The sequence below is a fragment of the Schistocerca gregaria genome, chromosome 11 (assembly GCF_023897955.1).
Source record: "Schistocerca gregaria isolate iqSchGreg1 chromosome 11, iqSchGreg1.2, whole genome shotgun sequence".
In the NCBI taxonomy this organism is placed as follows: domain Eukaryota; kingdom Metazoa; phylum Arthropoda; class Insecta; order Orthoptera; family Acrididae; genus Schistocerca; species Schistocerca gregaria.
Genome location: NC_064930.1, coordinates 96347266 through 96369771, shown reverse-complemented (window position 1 = coordinate 96369771; position 22506 = coordinate 96347266). Strand labels below are relative to the sequence as shown.

At 38.4% G+C, this 22506-nt stretch overlaps 1 protein-coding gene across 3 annotated transcripts in view; it reads right to left on the bottom strand.

The window, feature by feature from the left end:
• LOC126294977 (zinc finger protein 865-like) overlaps positions 1-22506 on the bottom strand; it is a 69491-nt gene extending 46985 nt beyond the window's left edge. The window contains exons 1-3 of one of the 3 annotated variants that reach the window (XM_049987206.1): positions 21794-21832; positions 21370-21489; positions 7590-7664 (exon numbers count right to left, since the gene is read on the bottom strand). In XM_049987206.1, the coding sequence (XP_049843163.1) occupies positions 7590-7619 (30 nt within the window). In that variant the 5' untranslated portion in view covers positions 7620-7664; positions 21370-21489; positions 21794-21832. Of the gene's footprint in view, positions 1-7589; positions 7665-21369; positions 21490-21793; positions 21918-22219 lie in introns of those variants that run through there. The other 2 variants (XM_049987205.1, XM_049987207.1) reach the window with 2 other exon arrangements.

Below are 22506 nucleotides of genomic sequence, written 5' to 3'. Positions count from 1 at the left end.
AGAGCACATTTGTTGGAGTATACCACACAATGTGTAATATGTCAGTTAGAACATCTGTGATTAGATACTTAACTGAGAACGTGGATATCAAGGAATATACAGAACACTGTGTCGGGTATTATCAGGGCAACAGAGGTTCAGGTGAGCAATCTGAATCAACGCCCATGTCAACTAATACAATTAGAATTCCCGTGAAAACTAACGCTCATCATGTAACATGAAGACAATGTAAAGAGGGAAAGAACTCACTCGCAATACTAACATCATAATGCCAACCAATGTAGCGTAGCAACCGTTGTGGTTACATGTCGAAGAATGATGGTAAGCAAGTTAAGTACATGGAGGCAATGTTAACCGACGTCACACAGGACTCGTGAAAAAGCTAGGAAGCTAAAAAGAAAGTTAATGACACCTGCATCATTTGAAGAACAGCAACTGCACGGTTGTAGTGCAGCCTAGAAAAGTGATGTTACAAACCAAGTAATGAATATGTGTTATGAAAAATTTCTGTGCATGTTGGAGATCAGTAAAAACCAATACTGTGTGCTGTTAAACGTTTATTGTAGAAAATTGTTATCGAGAAGTACACAAATCACACACACAATTGTGTGTTCCTCATTGAGTGGTGTCTCATGAAGTACAATAAACTTTAGTGTTGCACTCAGTAATGTCATAACCAGGAAACTATGCTGATGTATTTTATTATATAGGCAAACATAAATGTAAAGTGGAGCCCCATTTTAATTGAAAATGACAAAATGATCAGACAATTAAAACTTCCAGTTTGTCATACATTAGTCTACAACAATGAATGGGAAGCCAAGCCCCTATATTTCAAGTAGTTTACTCCTAAAAGGGAAAAGCAAGAATGTTTTGCACAAGACATCGACCGTGATTCTTGTATAAAACCTCTCACATGAAAGAATGCTGAACACACTCGAATGGACTAAACAAAAGGGAAAAACAGAGAGAGGAAGTACATCCATATCAGATTGAGAACAAGCAGGATTCCTGTGTTGAAAATCATTAATAATAAAACATTCCACTGTGACAACTTTAATCCAAAAAAAAATGATGATGACGACGATGTCTGATTTGTGGGGTGCTCAACTGCGCGGTTATCAGTGCCCGTACAAATTCCCAACCTTCACTCAGTTCAATCTTGCCACGTTTATGAAAGCGGATGAAATGATGAGGACAACACAAACACCCAGTCATCTCGAGGCAGGTGAAAATCCCTGAACCCGCCGGGAATCGAACCTGGGACCCCGTGCTCGGGAAGCGAGAACGCGACCATGACACCACGAGCTGCAGCCGCCAAAAATTGAGAGACCCATCTCATCAGCACATAAGACACTGTAAAATTGTGTAAACAACAACTGTCAATTCAATAAAACCTGTGGAAATCCAGGTGATGTCTAACTTCTCTAAAAAGGGGGAGCACACAACATGAGAGTTGACAGATTTGGTGTCAGAATTATCACAAATCAACTAGTGGAGATAATGGAGTCGGTAAGAGTGGTTCCATTACATCATGTCAAATAACGTCACGAAACTGATACAATTTGCTGAGAGTCCTTAACGAGTAGCATGCCTAATGATTTGAGTATCTTGTGGGAACACAGGTCCCTCTGTTACATGTGCAGTACTGTACCCATAGACATACCATAGATGGTAAAGGCAAACAAATCTACAATTTACAAGGCCAATAAAACCAAAACCACTTTAGTAACCACATCAGATGAATTCGCAATTGTTAATAATAACTACCATCAGCTGTAGAATGGAATAATGACAGTGAAACTTTGTGCCGGACTGGGACTCAAACCCTGATTTCCCACTTATCACGAGCGGGCAAACTTGGGTTTGAGTCCTGGTTTGGCACAAATTTTCACTGTCATTATTCCATTCTACAGCTGATGGTAGTTATTATTATCAATTGCAAAGTCATCCAATGTGTTTAGTAACGGCTGTGGTCACTGCATAGTCATCATAATAATGCCAGCACTCCAATATCGTATTTTTAGTAACGGTTGAGGACATGTCACTGGTAATCACAGTTAGTGCTTAAAGGGTTGGCAGATATTACTATGCAATAACCCATGACAGCAGTATGATCAATACATGTTAAAATACAAAAGGTTAATGAAAGGAGCACATTCATTAACATTACCTACTTTTGGTACACTTCAACCAAATTAGTGCTATGATACTATCTGACTGGGAACACCCAAAAAAAGTAACTAAATTACAACATATGACAGAGGCAAATACCATAAGGTATAAAAACCACAAAAAGACCACACAGTGAGAGACAGCCTCAAATGATTATATACAGTCAGAACCTACGATTGTTGCAAGTGTGTCATATGTAATCACTGCCGCATCCCTAATTACACGAGATAGAACACGGATGTGGTTACCTAACGTCTACCATCCTTACTCATAATTGTACTCATCATACTTCCACAAAAAAAAGTAAAACCGAAAATAAAATACTATGAAAGTACATATTGTCAATAGAACTGTACTGATTCTACTTCGAATGAAGAAGGAAGGAAGAATGAAAAGGAAAAATATAATCTAGCTACTATAAAGGTGCATATATTGCCAATAAACCAGGTGATACATGCTCAAAAGCTGATGTGGCTGCTACGCACCAAAACATAACACAAACATGTGAAAAACAATATATGAACTAAAGCTTACCCTGGCCGACGTGTAGGAAGATTCTACTTCAGTTGTGATCAAAACAGGGGCCAGCAATACTGGTATTAGTAGATTTCTGTTCAAAAGAAATGAGACATAGGAAGTAACAAATGAAAGGAACCATAACTGAAATAACGATACAAGATAGAAAATAACGTATGTACGTACTTATTACAGCGATCACTTCAACCTTCATCTGCCGACAGATAGATAAGCATTCAAACCAAACCAGTAAAAGCTGAAAACCAGTGACTTCCTAGTCAAAGGAAGGCATCACAGGTGCATGACAGTATCGATTCAGGGGATATCTATCAATACTGTCGTAACCAAAATTGTGGGCCGAAATACTTCCCCAATGAATCACTAGGGGAGTACCGTATGTGCAAACAAAAGGAAATACTAACCTCCGTTTACAAGGTTCCTTTTTTTACAATTATATGATATATATACTTTGCTCACTAGTTTAAGTTAATGTGGTGTGCACCATCTCCTTAATTTACCTGTTACTATATATAACTTCCTATACTGGTTGGTATTGTTATAACACATTACCACTGTATATAAGACTTGCACCACACCCCCTGTTTGGTTATCTATTTCATACTGGTACCATTGTTGTCTGCACACAGGTCCTGATGATGGCATTGTAAAACACAAACTGGTAGCCAAATAACATAAATTTGGAAACTAGGTGGATGGAAGGTGTTTAATTTGACATCCAGATAGCAAATTATCCAGACTATACTCACACAGGGTTTGCTATCTACATCTACATTTACATCTAAACTCTGCAAACTACAGTGAGGTGCACAGCAGAGGGTATGTCGCTTGTACCAGTTACTAGGGTTTCTTCTCGTTCCATTCACGTTTGGCCAGGAAGAACGACTGACTGACTGCCTCTGTGCATGCTGTAATTATTTTAATCTTATCTTCAAGATCCCTATGTGAGCGATACGCAGGGAATTATAATATATTACTAGAATCAACATTTAAAGCCAGTTCTTGAAACTTTGTTAGTAGACTTTCTCTGGATAGTTCACGTGTATCTTCAAAAGTCTGCCAATTCAGTTCCTTCAGGATCTCTGTGACACTCTCTCACATATCCCACAAACCTGTGACCATTCGTGCTGCCCTTCTCTGTATATGTTCAATATCTCCTGTTAGTCCTATCTGGTACAGGTTCCACACGCTTGAACAATATATTAGAAACAGTCACACTAGTGATTTTTAACCAATCTCCTTTTTAGTTTGATTGCACTTCCCCAGTATTCTACCAATCAAACAAAGTCTACTCCCTGCTTTATCCACAGCTCAGCCTCCTACAAAGTGTTACACCTAGGTGTGTGTATGAGTTGGCTGATTACAACAGTGAATCACTGATATTGTGGTCATTTGATACATTGTTTTTTCGTTTTGTGAAGTGCTCAATTTCACATTTCTGAACATTTGAAGCAAGTTGCCTATCTTTGCACCACTCTGAAATCTTATCAATGTCTGATTGAATATTTACACAGCTTCCTTCAGATAGTACTTCCCTATAGATAACTGATTAATCTGCAAGAAGTCTGAGGTTACTGTTAATATCGTCTGCAAGATCATTAATATACAACGTGAACAGCAAGGGTCCTAACACACTTCCCTGGGATACACCTGAAGTTACTTCCACACCTGATAAGAACTCTCCATCCAAGATAACCTGCTGTGTCCTCCCTTCCAAAAAGATCTCAAGCCAGTCACAAATGTCACTTGATACCCCATGTGATGGTACTTTTGACACCAAGCATTGGTATGGTACTGAATCAAATGCTTTTTGAAAATCAAGAAATACTAGATCTACCCGACTGCATTGATCCAGAGCTTTCAGTATGTCACTTGAGAAAAGTGCGAGTTGGGTTTCACACAATCAATGCTTTCGGAATCCGTGCTGGCTGGCATTGAGGTGGTCATTCTGTTCAAGATAGGAGGTCAGAATAAGTTCCAAGACTCTACAACAAATCGATGTTAACGATATCGGATGGTAGTGTTGTGGATCACTTCTTCTACCATTCTTGAGGTGTGACTTTTTTTTTTAATATAAAGGGATTTACAATAGATTATAGTTAAAAGGGGCTAATTCAGGCACAAATTCAGTATAGAATCTAACAGGGATTCCATCTAGCCCTGGAGCTTTGTTAAGTTCTAACGATTTCAGATTTTTTCTCAATGCCATTGACACATTTCATTTATCTTTTCAGTTGCTCAGAGATTAAATTGGAGCAATTCTCCTGGGTTTTCCTATGAAAGAAAACATCTGAAAACAGAGTTAAGCATTTCATCTTTTGCTTCAACCAGAATTTCTTTGGGTTTTGTGAAGTATCATCTGACAATATTCTGCTACAGTAGTCATTGAAAGGTCTCTTGACAGATAAACACGTTTCACTCAGCACCTCTCTACATACAGCCCTATGCTTTGTTTTACATCTATTGTGCAGTAACCTCCGTTCCTTCAGAATTTTCTTTGCAGTGACTGTAACAGGAAATTCCCTCCCATTATGAACTGCTCTACTGGGCTTATATCTATCCAGTGCATGGTCAAATGTTTTTTTCAACTTGACCCATAGTTTCTCTGCATACTCCTGTCCTTGCACTGACTATCCAGTGCATGGTCACATATTCTTTCAACTTGAGTCATAGTTTCTCTACATGCTTCTGCCCTGTGCTGAAACATTCAAGTACCTCATTGAGATATGACACTACTGATTTTTTATCTTCTTCTTCTGTAGTGGTCAATCCAAGGATTGGTTTGCAACAAAGCTACAATGGCAGCTTGTCTCCATTCTGTGCATCTTTCAACTTTTCTCTTCATTTCTTTATTGGTGTTACATCCCACATCTTTCCCGATTTGATCCATGTACCTCAGCCGTGGTCTTCCTCTTGGTCTTTTGCCCTTGACATATCCCTCTATGATTGTGTTCAGGAGTCCTTTCTGTCTTAATAGATGGCCTATGAATTGCACTCTTCTTTTGATAATTAAACTCCAGAAGCTTCTCTTCTCACCTGCTCTTTCCGGAACCACTTCGTTTGTGACCTTGTCGATACATTTTATTTTGAGCATGCGTCTATAGCACCACATTTCAAAAGAATTTAGCTTCTGGTCTTCCTCTGTCCCGAGAGTCCATGTTTCACACCCATAGCATGCCACACTCCACACATATGATTTCAAAAATATTTTCCTGATTTCAAGATTGATGCTCTTAGATGTTATTATGTTTTTCTTCTTTTGCTTAAGCTATTCTGCTTCTCACTTCTGCCTTGCTCCTTCCATCCCTGGTAATATTACTGCCCAGATAAGTAAATGTATCAATTTGTTCAAGCAGTTCATTGCCTACATGAACTTGGACTTTCACTTGATTTTCTTTGTCGCATGCCATTACTTTTGATTTTGCTTTATTAATTCTTATATTATATTCTTCACCCATAACTTTATCCATACTATTCAGTAGGACTACAAGATCTTCTTCACTTTCAGCCAGGACAGCTATATCATCGGCATATCTTATCATATCTTTTCGTTGGCCATGAATTACTACACCTGTCTGAATTTTCCCTTACTTTTTTCAGCACCTCTTCAATGTATACATTAAAGATAACAGGGTATAGTGCGCAACCTTGTCGGGCACCTTTCCGTATCTGCACCTCTTCTTGCTTCGTCCGTCCACGGATAACTGCTGTCTCGTTTTTGTACAGGTTCCATATCATTTTTCTATCTTTATGGTCTATTTTTTATCTACTTTGCTGAAAATACATAGCTGCTTGCTTTAGTTGTCCTTTGTACTTTGGTAATGACTGTTGTCACAACTGTGTCATGGTCGCTGATACCAGTTTCAAAGAGAACTTCCTCAAAGAGGTCAGGTCTCTTTATTGCCATTAGATCCAATATATTTCCATCATGAGCGAGGATCCTACCTATCTGTTCTAGGTGGTTTTCAGAGAGGACATTTTGTAAAGTTTCACACGATGTCTTATCACGTCCACCATCTTATCACACCCACCACTAATAAAACTCTAATTTCCCCAATTAACTGTTGGACGAATAAAGTGTCCACCGATGATTACTGCATAACTGGGGAACTTATGTAAGAGTGAACTGAGGTTTTCTCATATGTTTTCGGTTACATCAGATGACGAGTCTGGTGGGCGATATGAGGACCCAATTATCATTTTATGTCCACACACGATACTGAGCCTTGCTCAAACAATCTCACATACAGCTTCAACTTCTATCTAGGTGGCTTTCCGTTTCTTGTCTACTGCGACAAATATGCCACCTCCATTCCCCATTTGCCAATCCTTTCAATATACACTCAAATTTCCCCCAAAAATCTCACTGCTATCGATTTCAGGTTTCAATCACCTATCTGTACCTAGTATTATTTGAGCTTCACTGATTTTTAGAAGTGCTTCAAACTCTGGCACTCTATTGCAAATCTTCTTTTCAGCTGTTTACCACTGATGATGATAGTCACATACTCCTTGACAGAACGTAGGGGAACGATGCGGGAGAGCCGCACCGCTGTACAGGGCAAGGTCCTATGAGGTGGCTTGCCATTACCTTCCTCCGACTGTTTACCATTAGGATTTTAATACTCTCAACTATGGAGGAGAGCACTTAGCAACTTCCAACAACCTTAAACATAAGGTCAAATATTTTCTAAATGCCAAATACTTAACGTGTTATCTCATATGTGAAGTTATCAATTCTTTGCAGAATCGGGGATCAGAGGTTTATTGATGCTCTCATAAACCAGTATTTAATATGATGAGATAGAAGGCGACAGCTGTATGCTGATGTGAAACAGAACATATTTTTTGAGAACCCAGGAGACAGAATACACACTTACCAAGACTCCTGCGACATCGACAGCATCCATGTTGAATGCAGGTTGCCCTCACGCTACTTCTCAGCATAGTGCCCTCTAGAACAGGAAATGATGTCTCAGATTATAATTGCAATGGTCACCCTTAACTACGTTTTTTATGTCATAATACAGATCAATTACACAGAAATGTCTGCCTTTACGACATCACTGTTAACTTCACTCACTACCAGCATTCATTTCACTTTCAGCATTCTACTCCCAAAATACACTGGCCTCGCTATGAGGGACAGACTGAAAATTTTTTAGAATGGCATCCTTCTAAAAACAACTGAAACACATATACATTTGACAGCTACTTTCTAATGTTTTGCAAGTTGATTGTTGCATAGTTCATTCAATTACCTCCAACATTTTGTAAATCATCATCATTTTATAATTTTTTTTTGTGACCAACAAATGTATTCGATTACAGAAAAATTACAGGTTATGATTTTTTTATGATTTTAAATTGTCATTAACACCTACCCAATGTAAAGGTCCGCTTAGAAATGTACCTAGCAAAGCAGTCCCATCTAAGGCAACAATCTGTAATTGTTGCAGCTATTCTCTTGTTATGTTTTGTTGCTGCAGTGTTATTCTTCAGTACCAGGCTCAAGTAAAGATCTTTGCTAGACTATCATTTCTTACCTGTCCAAATTATCAAAATTTAACCTACAACATAAAATTCCCGGGATTTTAAAAAATTCCTAGTTTTTTCCCTGGATGAGGAAATTCCTGGGTTTTTCCCAGATTTCCTGGTTGTTCCAGGGCATATACGCCCTGTTATAAAAACCCCATTTTTGAAGTGTCTCTGGGAATGTGGTATAGTTGCTTTAAGGATTGATTTCACTGAATGAAAAAATGTGTTAATGTACAAGTGGAATATTTTGAAAAACTATAAAATCATTTAATTCTTTTAAAATTAAACCTTGTTTGATTTCCTAAATATGTTCAGTGTCCTCTTTCTACCACCCAGGACATTGGAGATGCAGCACTTATTGAAACCTTTGACGATACTGTGCACTATGAAGAGAAAATCCAATCACATATAATGCTGACTGATTGCTTTTTAATTTTTCCAGACTGTGTGACACCAATACAAATTTTATTTTCAGAGACGGTCTTCACGTGGTGCTTACGACATCAAGCACCTGCTATACTGCTGCTGTTTTACAAACAAAAGGACTAATGCTACACTTGAAGTTCCTGTTATATGAAAATATTTTGGTATTTTCAGGGCCAAGCAGGCACCACGGATTCCAAAAACATCAGTTTTAAGAAACAAAATCATGCTTTTCAGGCACAACGTCCTAAAAGCTGTAGATCAGGCAACCAGGTGGATGCAAGTATTTCTTAACTTTGGAAAAATCAATACCACACCTAGACCTGTTATTGACAGTGCGAAGGAACAGTGCATCGAGTGAAATTTGTGAATGGACTGAGGGTTTCTTGATATGGTGAACATGACAGATGTATAAGTAGTTTCGGGCTTGCCCCAGAGAAGTGTGCTGGAACTATTGCTAAAGACCTGGCACAGAATATTAATAGTGCCCTCAGAGCTTTCACAGATGATGGAGCTATCTATAATGAAGTATTGTACTGCGGGAAAGAAAGGAGGGGGAAAGGCGTGGGGTGGGCAGCACAAATACTATCACATCTTGATAAAATTTCACAGTGGTGCAAAGATTGGCAACTTGCTTTAAATGCTCAGAAAATAAAACTGCGCATTTCTCCAAAACTGCGCATTTCTCCAACTGTGGGAGGGGGGATTTAATTACACACCTAGGTTTTGGCCAAAGTCTCCTTCAGAAAAGGAAATGCACACATTTATTCACACTAGCAAGCAAACCTATTGCACACATGACCATCATCTCCAACAGCTCCGACTGGAGTGAAATCATCACGTAGAACAGAATCAGCAGCATTGCGGGGGGCGGCAGGGGCGGGGCAAGGGGGGGGGGGGGGGACCACACGCATAGCTGGGTGCTGGTGGGGGGAGAGAAGAGTACTGTCTATCAGATTGTAGAGGGACTATACTGCCGACAGGTGCAGTGTCGTGAGGCTGTGGCACAGGGTGGGGGGCATACCCTGCTATCCCTTCCCCACCCCTGCCCCCTCCAGAATGCTGCTTCTGTTCTACGTGACAGCGGCATTCTGGTCCAAGCTGCCAGAGATGTTGGTCAAGTGTGCATGAAGTGTACTTTCTTGTGTGTGTGTGTGTGTGTGTGTGTGTGTGTGTGTGTGTGTGTGTTTGTTTGTTTCCTTTCCAGAAGAATGCTTTGCCTGAAAGCTAAATGTGTAAGAGAAATTTTATTGTGCCTGTCTGCAACTTAACATACCATATTTACGGCAAGTAGTAAAAAATCTTTCCCCTATACTGTTGAATAAAGAAATGTAGTGTAGAGATGATTCGTTTGCGAACTAATGGGTTCAATGGAACGGTTCATCAAGATGAATGGAACAAGTGATGAACAAGTTCAAAGAAACGGTCTTTCATAGTTCATTTCGGTCATGACTTTCTGTTTATAGTTTCCAGGAACGGGAAATGGTTGGTCTCATTCCCGCAACGGCACGTCGGCCAGTCTCTTTCCAGCCTCGGTCCCGTTGCCAGCAGTTTCGGTTGCGGCTTTCTACTTATAGTTCCCGGGAATGAGAAACAGTCGGTCTCGTTTCCGTCAGCTGGTCTCGTTCCAACCTCGGTCCTGTTCCCATCTGTCTCAGTCTCGCTCGGCTGGACTCGTCCTTCTCCGCGTGGTCACTCGTAGTTCCAATGCCGACTGCTCAGTATCGAGTTGTTGTTCATTTCATTCTAGATTTGTTTCAAACCTTTTTTTGAACTTTGAACTTCTGGTTCTTTTTGTATACTATTCAGTGTCCATGACCAGTAACTAAAATGAATTTAATAATTATGTAAATTACATGGTATGTAATGCATCTTTTCAGGTAACAAAATGGCATTTCAGCTTACTTCACTATTTTGATAAACAGCAGAAGAAATACTTGTAAAAAGGCAAGATTGTATTGTTATTACACATGCAGAGGAAGTCGGCACGGCACACACGAGTGGCCATTTTCCGTCTTGTTTTGATCCAAGGTAAAAGAGCATGTTCATTGTTATGGAAGGCAGACCGACTTAGAACCAAATGAAGTTCACTTTCCATAATCAAATGTCTGGTGTCACATTTTGTAAAGAGAATAGTATAACTTCTACAATATTATTTCAGTGGTACAGGGTGGCACAGGAAAAATCGTCCCCGAGTGCTAGTCCGTTCATTTTCGCCTACCAACCATCATCTATTGTTTCGAAGATGTTGTTTGCGTTAGCTTCTTTGTTATTTATTCACTGCCTAATTATTACATGTTTATCTATTCTGCTCGTAGTGGTCAACAAATCATGCGTAATTGGCAAGCTGTCTGTACTCGGGGACGGTTTTTCGTGCACCACCTTATCATTATTTCACTGCAATCAGCCACATAATGCTATAGTTGGCTACATGAGAGGTTTTGGAGAATCACAAAAATTACAAGTGTGTGAGAATTCTGTTAGGGATAAAACCTCTGTACTCCAGGGCAGAGACAAGTGCCCTCTTGGCGCCTTCCATCTTCAGTCACCTATATTAATAATTTTCAATTTTTCATAAGAACCATACACCAAGCACAAATGAAAGGTGAATGAGTAAAAATGAACAGTTCCCAAAAAAGAGCGATCACCAGTGAACTAGTTCCCAAGGATAAATGAGTTTGCCTATCCCTAATGTAGTGTCATATGAGAAAAAAATGCACGAGTCGCCACTGGAACGAGTCAACTTATACAACGTTTTAGTGTACAATTTGTCGGGAAATGAAACTGAACTATCACGCAGACTCGGCAACATGTAAAGCAAGTGGCAGACTCAGTTTCATTGGTCGGCTACTGGGTAAACGCAGATAGTTGTCAAAGGAGATTGCTTTCAAAACACTCCTAGGATATTACATAAGTGCGCAGAATCTGTAGTGCAGCATAATGTGGGATCCTACGGAATAACCTCCTCCACTTTTATTCTCTCAACGCCGACAACAGATGTTCGTGAGACGTGAAAACTTAGTTTAGGTAGTTGTTAAAAGGATAAATGTCCCAATGTAGAGAGAGAAAGTGTAAGCCACGACAGCCACGTAGATCAGCAAGGTGCGATTGCAAATAAAACTCTCCATCTGCTGTGGTGGAGCGCTTGTTCTTTTAATACTGCAGCTTGACGGTGCCTTGGAACTTAAGGGACAGAGAAGTGTGCTCAAGAATGTAGATCGAGGTTGCAAAAGTAATATAACGCGTTGGACCTAATTTTTCCTGGAACAGAGCAGCAACTCAACTTGGAGTGAGCTCAACAAGTCATTGGTAGTCCCCTGCAAAAATACTGGGCAATGCTGCCTCTACAGCTGTCCATAATTGCAAACGTGTTACCGGCGCAGGATTATGTGTACACACTGAGCTCACTATTATCTCACATAAACATTCAATGAGATTCACGTCAGACGGCACGGGTGGCTAAATCATACCCTCAAACTGTCCAGACTGTTCCGCAAACCTATAGTGAACAACTGTGGCCCCTGGTGATATAGCGCATTGTTATTTGGGAGCAGGAAGTGCACGAATGGCTACAAATGATCTTCACGTAACTGAACATAACCATTTCCAGACAATGATTAGTTCAGTTGGACCAGAAGACCCAATCCATTTCATGTAAACACAACTGACATCATTAAGGAGCCACCACCAGTTTGCACAGTGCATTGATGATTGGCTTTGTTAGACTCGAAAGTTACCATCAGCTCTTACTAACTGAAATCAGGACTCATTAGATAAGGCCACAGTTTTCCAGTCATCTAGGTTTCAACTGATACGGTCACAAGCTGAGGAGAGGCTCTGCAGGCAATGTCGTGCTGTTAGCAGAGGCACTTGCCTCAGTCATTTGCTGCCCTATCCCATTAACACCAAATTGCGCCACACTGCCATAATGGATACTTTCGTCACACGTACCACACTGGCTACTGCGGGTATTTCACACAGTGTTGCTTGTCTGTTAGCACTGACAACACTGTGCAAACAATCTGCTCTGTCATTAGGTGAAGGTTGTCAGCCACTACGTGGTCCATCAGGAGAGGTAATGCCTGGTATCTGGTATTCTCAGCACGCTCTTGACACTGTGGATTGCAGAATGTTTAACTCCCCAACAATTTCCAAACAGAATGTCTATGCGTCTACTCCAGCCATCATTCCGCATGAAAACTCTGTTAATTCCCATTCTGCAGCCGTAATCAGATTGTAAACCTTTTTACGTGAATCACCTGAGTACAAATGACAGCTCCTTCCCCTTTTGTATCTTGAGTACACAACACTCGATTGAAGCTCTCCACCATGATATGACTGGACAGGTCCTCTGCCAGAATGAAACAACTGGTGAATTCCCAATAACAAGTGAGCTTAAACAAGGATGTGTTCTTGCACCAACATTATTTGCATCGTATCTGGCAGCTATGCTGTACGAGACATCCGTAAACAGTGCAGGAATAGAACTAAAGTGCAGGCTCGATGGAGGATTATTCGACCAGTCCGGACTCCATTCGAAAAGGTTCACCAGTATCACTCGTAAGACAGAGCTGCAGTATGCTGATGACAATGCTTCTCCAGCTCATTCACCTGCAGAGTTGCAGCTGTCAGTCGATTCCTTCAGCAGGGCGTACAAACAATTTGGTCTATCCGTCAATATTCCAAAGACAAAGGTGGTGGCGCAGCCAACTCCGGCTCCTCTGTTGCTGATTTCAGCATATCCATTTATGATACTCCCTTGGAACAAGTGGACCATTTCCTCTACCTAGGAAGCATACTGTCATCTAACTGCTCATCTGGAATAGATATGAAGAATAGGTTACATGCTGCCCACTTAGCATTTGGACATCTTACAAAGCGTGTCTTCCTGAATAAAGACCTAACACTGTACACCGAACAGTGTACAAAGCTGTAGTCATTTCCACCTTGCTATACGGTTGCGAAACCTGAACGTTATATTGCTGTGATCTGAAGAAACTAGAACGCTTCAACCGACAAAAGCTAAGATATATCCTGAACCTGAAATGGGATGACTTCATATACAACACGGCTGTTCTTGAGAAAGCAAAAATGTATAGCACGGAAGCTCTTATCATTGGGCATCAACTCAGACGGGTCGGACACGTCCGGCGGATGGAAAATGACAGACTTCCATGCAAAATGCTGTACGGCGAAGTGAAAGCAGGTAAAAGGCCACGAGGTGCCCCTCTCTAGCGTTATAACAAGCAGTACAAGAAAAATCTGAAAAACTGGAACATCGATCCGAGTAAATGGTCCACAATAGCAGAAGATCGAAGTCGCTGGCGCTCAGTTACCTCAAATGCTCTTCAAAACTTTGAGCCAGAATGTCGATGAATGGAGAATGACAATCGCCAGAGACGTAAACTACTCCAGGCTCACCCACATCCTCCACCTTCCGTCAGCTGTAATGTCTGTGTCCGCCTGTTCCACGCTAGGATTGGATTGCTATGCCACCAACGACACTTCCACGCCTGAACCGCGAAAAAGGATATCTCAGGAGAGAAATGAAAACTTGGATACAAGTATCAGCCGCCGCCGACACAACACTACCACCATCTGTATACGTGCACATAGCTATCCCATGACTTTTGTCACAGAGTAAATAAGCAGAAATGTATAAAATTGTTTTCAGAACAGTAGCTTACTGACTTTCAATCGCTAATGTCATAGTGGGACACATGTCAGTTTTAAACATTCTGCCACGAGCTACAAGATCTGTCACCCATCATTATAACTGAAGCTGTGTATCAAATTACCAATAAGTTGTTTATGACATTTAGTAACTTGGATTGATTACAGCACTCTTCCAGCAACCGTGCATTACAGCAAAACAAAGAAGTATGAGACAACGGTCATGTGGCACTGCACAGCAGGACCACGGAAGTAATTAACTTTGAGAACTATGATATACACACATTCGGGGTGACAGATTGTGCTTGAAGGGCACAACACGGGGTAACACCATGAAACATCTCAATAGCAAACAGGAATATCATGGGATACGGAACGTATTCAAAGAAATGCAATTCAAGTGTTTGAAGCAGTGTTTGATGTGTGGGAGAGCATCAAAGAGTTGCTGAAAAAACCAAACTCTTGAAGACAGAGACCAACTATCCTACAAAAGGCAACAAACAAAGTTTCCAGCCGTAAGCGAGGAATCTATGAATATATTACAATCCCCTACGTATTGCTCCTGTAGAGGTCATTAAAGCAAGATTCAATCCCAATAAAGTGTGCACAGAGCATTTAAAGTCATTCTTCCAATGCTCTATACACAAATGGAACAGGAAGAAGTCCTACTAACTAGCACATTGATAAGTACCATCTTTTTACTGGGGTTTGCATATCTAAGGCACCACTAATAAGAACCAAGCGACATCTACGACTTAAGCATTGCTACAAAATCAGCAAAAACACCATCTACATAACACATGATGGCGCACATAAATCACTCAGACCCAGCAATGGCTCGCATTGTTTATTAGGTCCAAATTCTCATCCTCTGTCTGTAGAATGAAGTTACACATTTGGCACCACTAATATTTGTCAAGGGCTACAGTTCGCATCTATAAAGAGTATTTGTTAAGGTGCATTCAAAGGAATAAGAAAGCAACCTCAATCCAACGACAGTCTACAAATTACCACAGCTTTCAGGAAAGTCATGCTAACGAGAACTGAGAAGGTGGTATGAATGGATGTGGCCAGTCACAGTTGCACCACTTTCAATTCATCACAGTGGAAAGCACGTACAATGGACATTGAATTTTGCATGGGCAGTGATTAATACCAGGCATTTTTGGATGTGGCAACAAGCTTAATTCGTTAACATCAAATAAATATACAGCCAATAGCATTCATAGTGATATTTCTTTTAACACTGTATGGGCTACAAGTGAAATCCAATGGCCCCATCTAAATCCTATGTAACTGCTATATTTCAGAAATGGCTTTTAAAGTGACATTGCTTATTGTGACTTATTAAGTAAAATGATGCATTTTACTACATTTTCAGATATATGTATTTGCTGTAACATCTAATGTTCATTTTTGTTTTTTACATATTTGGAGATTACTAGCAATAATGTAATGCTTATTATCAAATTCTTGTTTTCCACTGATTGTCGGATTCAAATCAGTATCTGCGTCGAACAGTCAATGCATCATTTGGAAGATGTCACCAAAAAGAGGAAAATATTTAACATTAAAAAAAAGTCACATATAATCTGGCAATTAGGAAATGGGGACATAAATATTAGCATCACAAAGGAACTGCCTGTCTTTCTCAATTTTGGAAGGACAGAGAGAAAACACAAATCCCCTCCCCCCCCTCTCGCCAACACAATTCTTTAGAAACCAAGAGAGCGAGAGCATAGGAGCACAAAAATATTGAAGACGCTTTGTTTACATAATTTAAGCAGCCCAACATCTGTTGGGGAATCCAAATTTAAATCATTCATCATCCCGGATATAATGTGTCCGAGCCCAACAAGATAGTTTCACTATTAAAATATGTGGCAAAGCTAATACACTACTTGATGGTATAACAAATGAGTGGCTATCTAAGATGTGGCCTGTTTTGTGGAAGGTTACAAGCAGTATGACATTAAATGCAGATGAAACTGGCTTGCCTTATGACACGAACCCAGACAAGACACTGAAATTTAAAAGATAACAGTGTTTGGATGGGAAAACGTCCAAGGTGAGAATCACAGTGAAGAATGCCACAAATATAACAGGAACATGTAAAAAAAAGTCTTTCGTGACTGAAAATTGAGAAAAGCTAGGTGTTTCATAAGCAGTCACCCCTATCCATAGTTTATGAAAACAATACAAAATCTTCGATGACATCTGACATTTTTCAAAAGGCGTTGCAAACTCTCGGCTCAAATAAAAAAAAAAAATGAAAAACTATTCTCCTGGTCAATAACTGCCCTTCCCATGCAGTTGTCAACAATCTGCCATGTATAAAGTTTGTGTTTTTATCTCCATACGTCATTTTAGTTCCATAGGCTAGGGCCCAGAGTGTTATGAAATCTCTAAAAATGCAGTAAAATAAAAAATTTAAAAAATCAAATCATAAAACACGTTTTTGAAAGAAATAGTTTTCAAAGTGCTTGGTGCAATTTTAAGGTAACAGAGAGCAGGAAAGAGTCACTCAAAAGACAATTGCCAATTGTTTTAAACATGCAGGATTCTGAGAACTCTCTTCACCATCCCACACCAAGAGTGACACATTTTCAGAAACACCTGATGATGGAGGTGAGGATGACATTCCCGTGGTGGAATTAGTGAAAGAATTTTGTCCATCTTTGTCAACTTTTGAAACAGAGGACACCTCCAGGTAGACAACAATCTTACTGTGCACGCCTCAGCAACTGAAGAAGAAACTGTAGCTGACATCCAAAGCCAGCAAGATGAAAATTCAGTGCACTGAAAATTTCACAAAAAAAAAAAAAAACCTCATTTTCAAAGAACAATGTAATACAAAATGTGTGCATACACCTTAAATGCAAAAAGCAAACAAAAATAACTGATTGCATGAAGCAGGAGAAATATGTTGTATGCACTACTAACTCCATTTTAATTAATTATTTTTTTTTTTTGGTACAAAAGTGGAATAATAGTGAATTCATTATTCATGTTTTGTAATTGTATGTGTTGGAACTTCTCTATGTGTATTACTTAGGCAACATCACACTTGTACATTTTAAAGAGAAACATGGGAGAGTGTGTAGGCCTTTGGGTAAGGTATGTATAGAATATTGTCTTTCAAGTTTGATACTGTTGATTTATTTTTGTAATAAACTAATTGCAAGAAGTTGTGTCATTCATGACTATTATATTATGCAGCACCTACAGTAGGTTTCACATCACCGATGCTCAACATTTTATCTCATTCATTATCCAAAACTGTGTTTGACATTATTGAACAATTTACATTGTTACTACTTCTTCTTCACTTATTAAGAGAGTTTTACATTTTGCCGGCATGTTAATTCTGTGTGTACTGCAGAAACATACGAAAAATTCCTCCCGAGTCCCTCTCCACAAATAATGTATGTGTACTTACTGTACTTCTGCTACTTCCGTAAGTATTGACTCTATGGCTCCTGAAATTTACAGATTTGAAATTTTTATCAAAACAACAAAGCAGAAGCCTGGTTTGTGCGACTATTGGCTGTAACGACCACAAAATGTTGGTCCTTTAAACATCATTACTGGTATTGGAAGTTTTGAAGAATACAATACAAAAAACTGCTTTAGCCAGTGAAGTTACCAATTAGCATAATGTTATAAAATCTTGCCTACTTCAACTATAAAAATATGAGCAGCCATACAGGAATATAGAAGTTTTGGGTAGGGGTGTTCTTGTTATTAAAACCTTTCATCAGTTTGAGGACGGAAGTAAATTCTGTTTAGATTTAGGCATATCAGATCATTCAGCACTGCTCATAGAGCTTCCAAAAACAGAGAAACCAAAATATGTGAAAACATGTTTTAAATGGAACTTTAGCAAAGAAAATGTAAATATATTTTCCAACAAACTAAGAACTATAAACTGGCTCTAGATAACAGTGTGTCAAGTTAAAAAATTTCAAAATATTCCTAAACTGTCTCCCACATGTTTTCAACGAAACTTTCCCCCCTCAAGCCTGGAGACAAAAAGTGGCCAATAAAATAAATTGGATTACACTGGGAATAAAAGTGTCTAGTGCCAGGAAAAGACAGCTTCAGAATGAGTTAAAACATAACAAAAATGCTGACTTTGTGGGGTATGTAAAGAGATATACGAACACATTCAAAATAGTTGTACAAGCAGCAACAAAATTGGCTAAGAACATATATATTGGTAAACATGAAAACAAATCAAAGGTAATTTGGGATGTCATCAAGTCTGAGTTGAGAGTAAACAACAAGTGGGAAGAAATTGTTCAAATTAAAATGATACAATTATACATTCTTTTCAAAAGTCAACGGTTTCAAAGATTTTTTTCATAAGTGTGGCAAAATCAGAAGTAGATATCACAGCCCACCAGGACAAGGTAGATATCAACTTTGTAAATATAAAACAAAATGCATGCCATAAAAAATTCAAAAGAATTATCCCAAAAGGTATAGAAGATGCTATAGTGTCTTCTAAAAACAAGAAATCAGCTGGATGGAATGAAATTCCATGGCTGTTTATATCATCATCTCTTATCCATTGGCTAAAATTATAAATCAGCCATTTGTGGAAAAATATTTCCCGGATCAAAATATGATGAAATAGTACCATTGTCCAAGAATGGCTCACCAGATGACATGGGAAATTACCACCCTACTTCCCTCCTGGCACTTTTTGCTAAGATGACACAAAGGACTGTTGCAAAACACCTCAAAACTTTCGTATAGAAAATGACATATAGGCCTAGTTAAAAATCAATTTTGATTTCAAATGGGGAAAAATAGAATAAATGCTATCAGAGAATTTACTGAAAAGATAAGCTCTGCTTTAGACAAGGGTAAAAAGGTCACAGGTATTTTTTTGTGATTTGACCAAAGCTTTTGACTCGGTCAATCACTTAACTATTTCTACACAACTTAGAGAGGTAAGAAATCGTGGACAGGGCACTACAGTGATTCACATCTTATTTGTCTGAAAGAAAACAGAGTGTTATTCTAAATTCAAATGGAAAAAAAATTATTCACAGACTGGATAAAGATTTGTACAGGGATCCAGCAGATCGTTGGTTAATATATTAAAAACTAGAAATCCACCTTGATTGCAAAAAAAGCACCTCGTGTTAACCTACGTTTCGGCATAGATAACTACACCTTCTTCAGAACAATAAAACCCACAAGTGCCTAAGAAGACCTTTGTCAATGATTAAAAGAACACCATAGCTATACGTTTATAAACGAAAAAAAGGAAAACACAAACAGTACATATGTACAAGTGCACAGCTATGGTGTTCTTTTAATCATTGACAAAGATCTTCTTAGGCACTTATGAGTTATCTACGCTGAAACCTAGGTTAACATTAGGTGCTTTTTTCGCAATCGAGGCGGGTTTCTAGTTTTTTAATACAAATGATTTACCTTTAAGCACTGATGTTCACTCTGTTTTAATTGAAAATGACAATTTAGAACAAATTCATGATACTGTGGAAAATATAATGGGAAACCTACAATTACGTTTTCAGCAAAATGGATTAAAACTCAATGTCACAAAAACACAATTAGAACAGTTCAGTGCTAAAACATCATCAGCATTTCACATAAAAATAGTGCAGGGCTATCAGGAAATGACTGAAGCAAGTCATGTAAAATTTCTAGGTCTAAATATTGACACAAATTTAAATTGGGAGGCACATGTAGACTTCATAGCAAACAAACTAAACAGCCTGGCTTATGCGATTAATGTCTTATTAGCTTCCACCCTTATGGACACCAGGAAGATAATGTAACACAGCTACTTTGAAACTATAATTCAATATGAACAGCCTGAGATTACTTACACTTCAAAAGAGAATCATAAGAAACATATGCGTTTAGTCCAAAAAGGAACATCACGTTGCCCATTATTTAAAAAATTAAAAATACTAACAGTTCCTTCTCTGTACCATTACGAAATTTTTATTTTCATATATAAGGTCAAAACTCACTTGACAATTTTCATTTCAACCACAACTACAGTGCTCGTCGGAGACACAGTTTCGAACTTCCCTCTGATAATTTCAAACTTTATGCTCAAACACAATTGTACACCGGATTAAAAATTTACAATAAAATAAATAACACAAATCTGTCAAATATGAAGTTTGACCAATTAAAAAGACTTATTTAATAGACTAGTGTAGAAATGTTGTTATTCAATCGAAGATTTCATGCAGGACAGTTTGGCAATTTGAACAGAAAAGAAGCAATACAAATTCTGTATTGCATAATAAATTGTAAATATATTGTAGAAATTGTATTGCAAGCTGTAAAATGATCATAAGTGTTACATATGTTCTTGATAAGTTGTTCATATCTAAAAATTCAGATAGGTCTGCTTAAATGTGTTGATTATTATATCTTTATTTTTCTGAAGTAATTTGACGTGTCTCCAGTACAAAAATCTTTGATTTGTAACTTATGTTACGAGACGAATAAACTACAATCTACATATTAACAACTTGAAAATATCAGTGGGTAAAAAAATAAGTTACCAATGGGAATATAATAAAACTAGACCACACAAAGTATATAAAAACGGTTGTAATGATACTTTCACTGGCTTCGGTAATATACAAACTATGTTCTAATCAGGTAATTGCCACAACCATGTTTTTTTAAAAAAATATTATATTAAAATGTTCTGTGTTTTTTTATGTTAAACTTTCTGACATGTTCCACACCCACTAGAATCGTCTCATTTTTGGGTCCATGTAACGAAAACTGAATCTAATCTAATCTTGAGTAAAATTCTTGATTATTATTGCTTTTCCTATAATTATTGAAAGTATTAAGTAATTTGCACAGAAATAAATAAAACACAGAACTGCTTTGTACAATGTGCATACAAAGCATTAGCTAAAACTTTTCCAGTTTCTTATGTACTGGCAGTAACAGATGTTAGTCATTTCTCATTCAACACATTAAATCTTAGGTGGTACAGAGTCAAATTTTCAGTACCTCAAAACGTGCTTGAAGTTCATTTCATGCCGAACTAAATGAGACATGAAGACTAGCCAATGTGACAGACAGTACCTTCAACACCTTTTCTTCTGACTTCCACGACTCCTAAAACCATTACTGAGAAATAGAAGGAAGAAAAGGTAGAAGACTTAGGAGGTTGTACACTTATTCCAAATTATGATGGAAAATTAAAAGTATTTCCTCAAAATAATGACACAATTTACACCTAGAAATGGAACTACAGATAAATGGTATTGGGAAAGTAATGTCACTTCAACATTTTGTCAACAGATAATTTCAGTTTGTAGACTTAGCAGTATCTGAATATAAGACGATTGTACGACACTACATTACGCCTTCGGTACAACCAAAGTATACGTGCTGAAACAGTAAAGAACAAAATCTATTTCCATGCACATACGCGAATTTGAAATAGTACTCCTTCATGAAATAGTAGGCCGGGAACTGGAGAGATTTTCCATGAAACTTGCAAAATTGCAGTCAAAGATAGCTTTAAGTTACCTCTTCTATTGTAATGCGGGAACGTTGTGACCGAAATGCGGCGCTAAACAGCCAGAGACGCATAAAGTATTCTCATATTTAGTACAAACAACACAACGGCGATTACAGCATGAACACTTCCACTTGTAGGAATTACACAAGTAGGAATTAAGCATTTCTGATTAAAAATGGAAAATGAACAGCTGTGATCAAATCGGCACAAAAGCGTTTCATAATTCGTGCTGAATTCGAAGAGATCGCATTACAGCTGATTCTCTTATTGTGAACAATATCAAATCATATAAAAAGTCCATAAATAATAATATTAGCAACTGGTAAGACTCACTTCATTCTTAAAATCAATAGCTGTGCGATGTTTTCAAAGGTAAACCGAAACAAAAGTCTTCGTCAGCAAATATCCGATTCTTCCTACACCAGTGAGTGCACAGCTTAAAATTGTGCAGCTATATATTTTTACACATTGGGTGTAATGAATCAAATCCGCAACAACTTCATCGGACAATTAATCAACATCGATTTCGAATTTCCAAACACAACACCGCCAAACCCCGTCAACATGGCCGGGCAAACAATGGACCAATAATGAGTCGATGTCGATATCGAGTATCGACT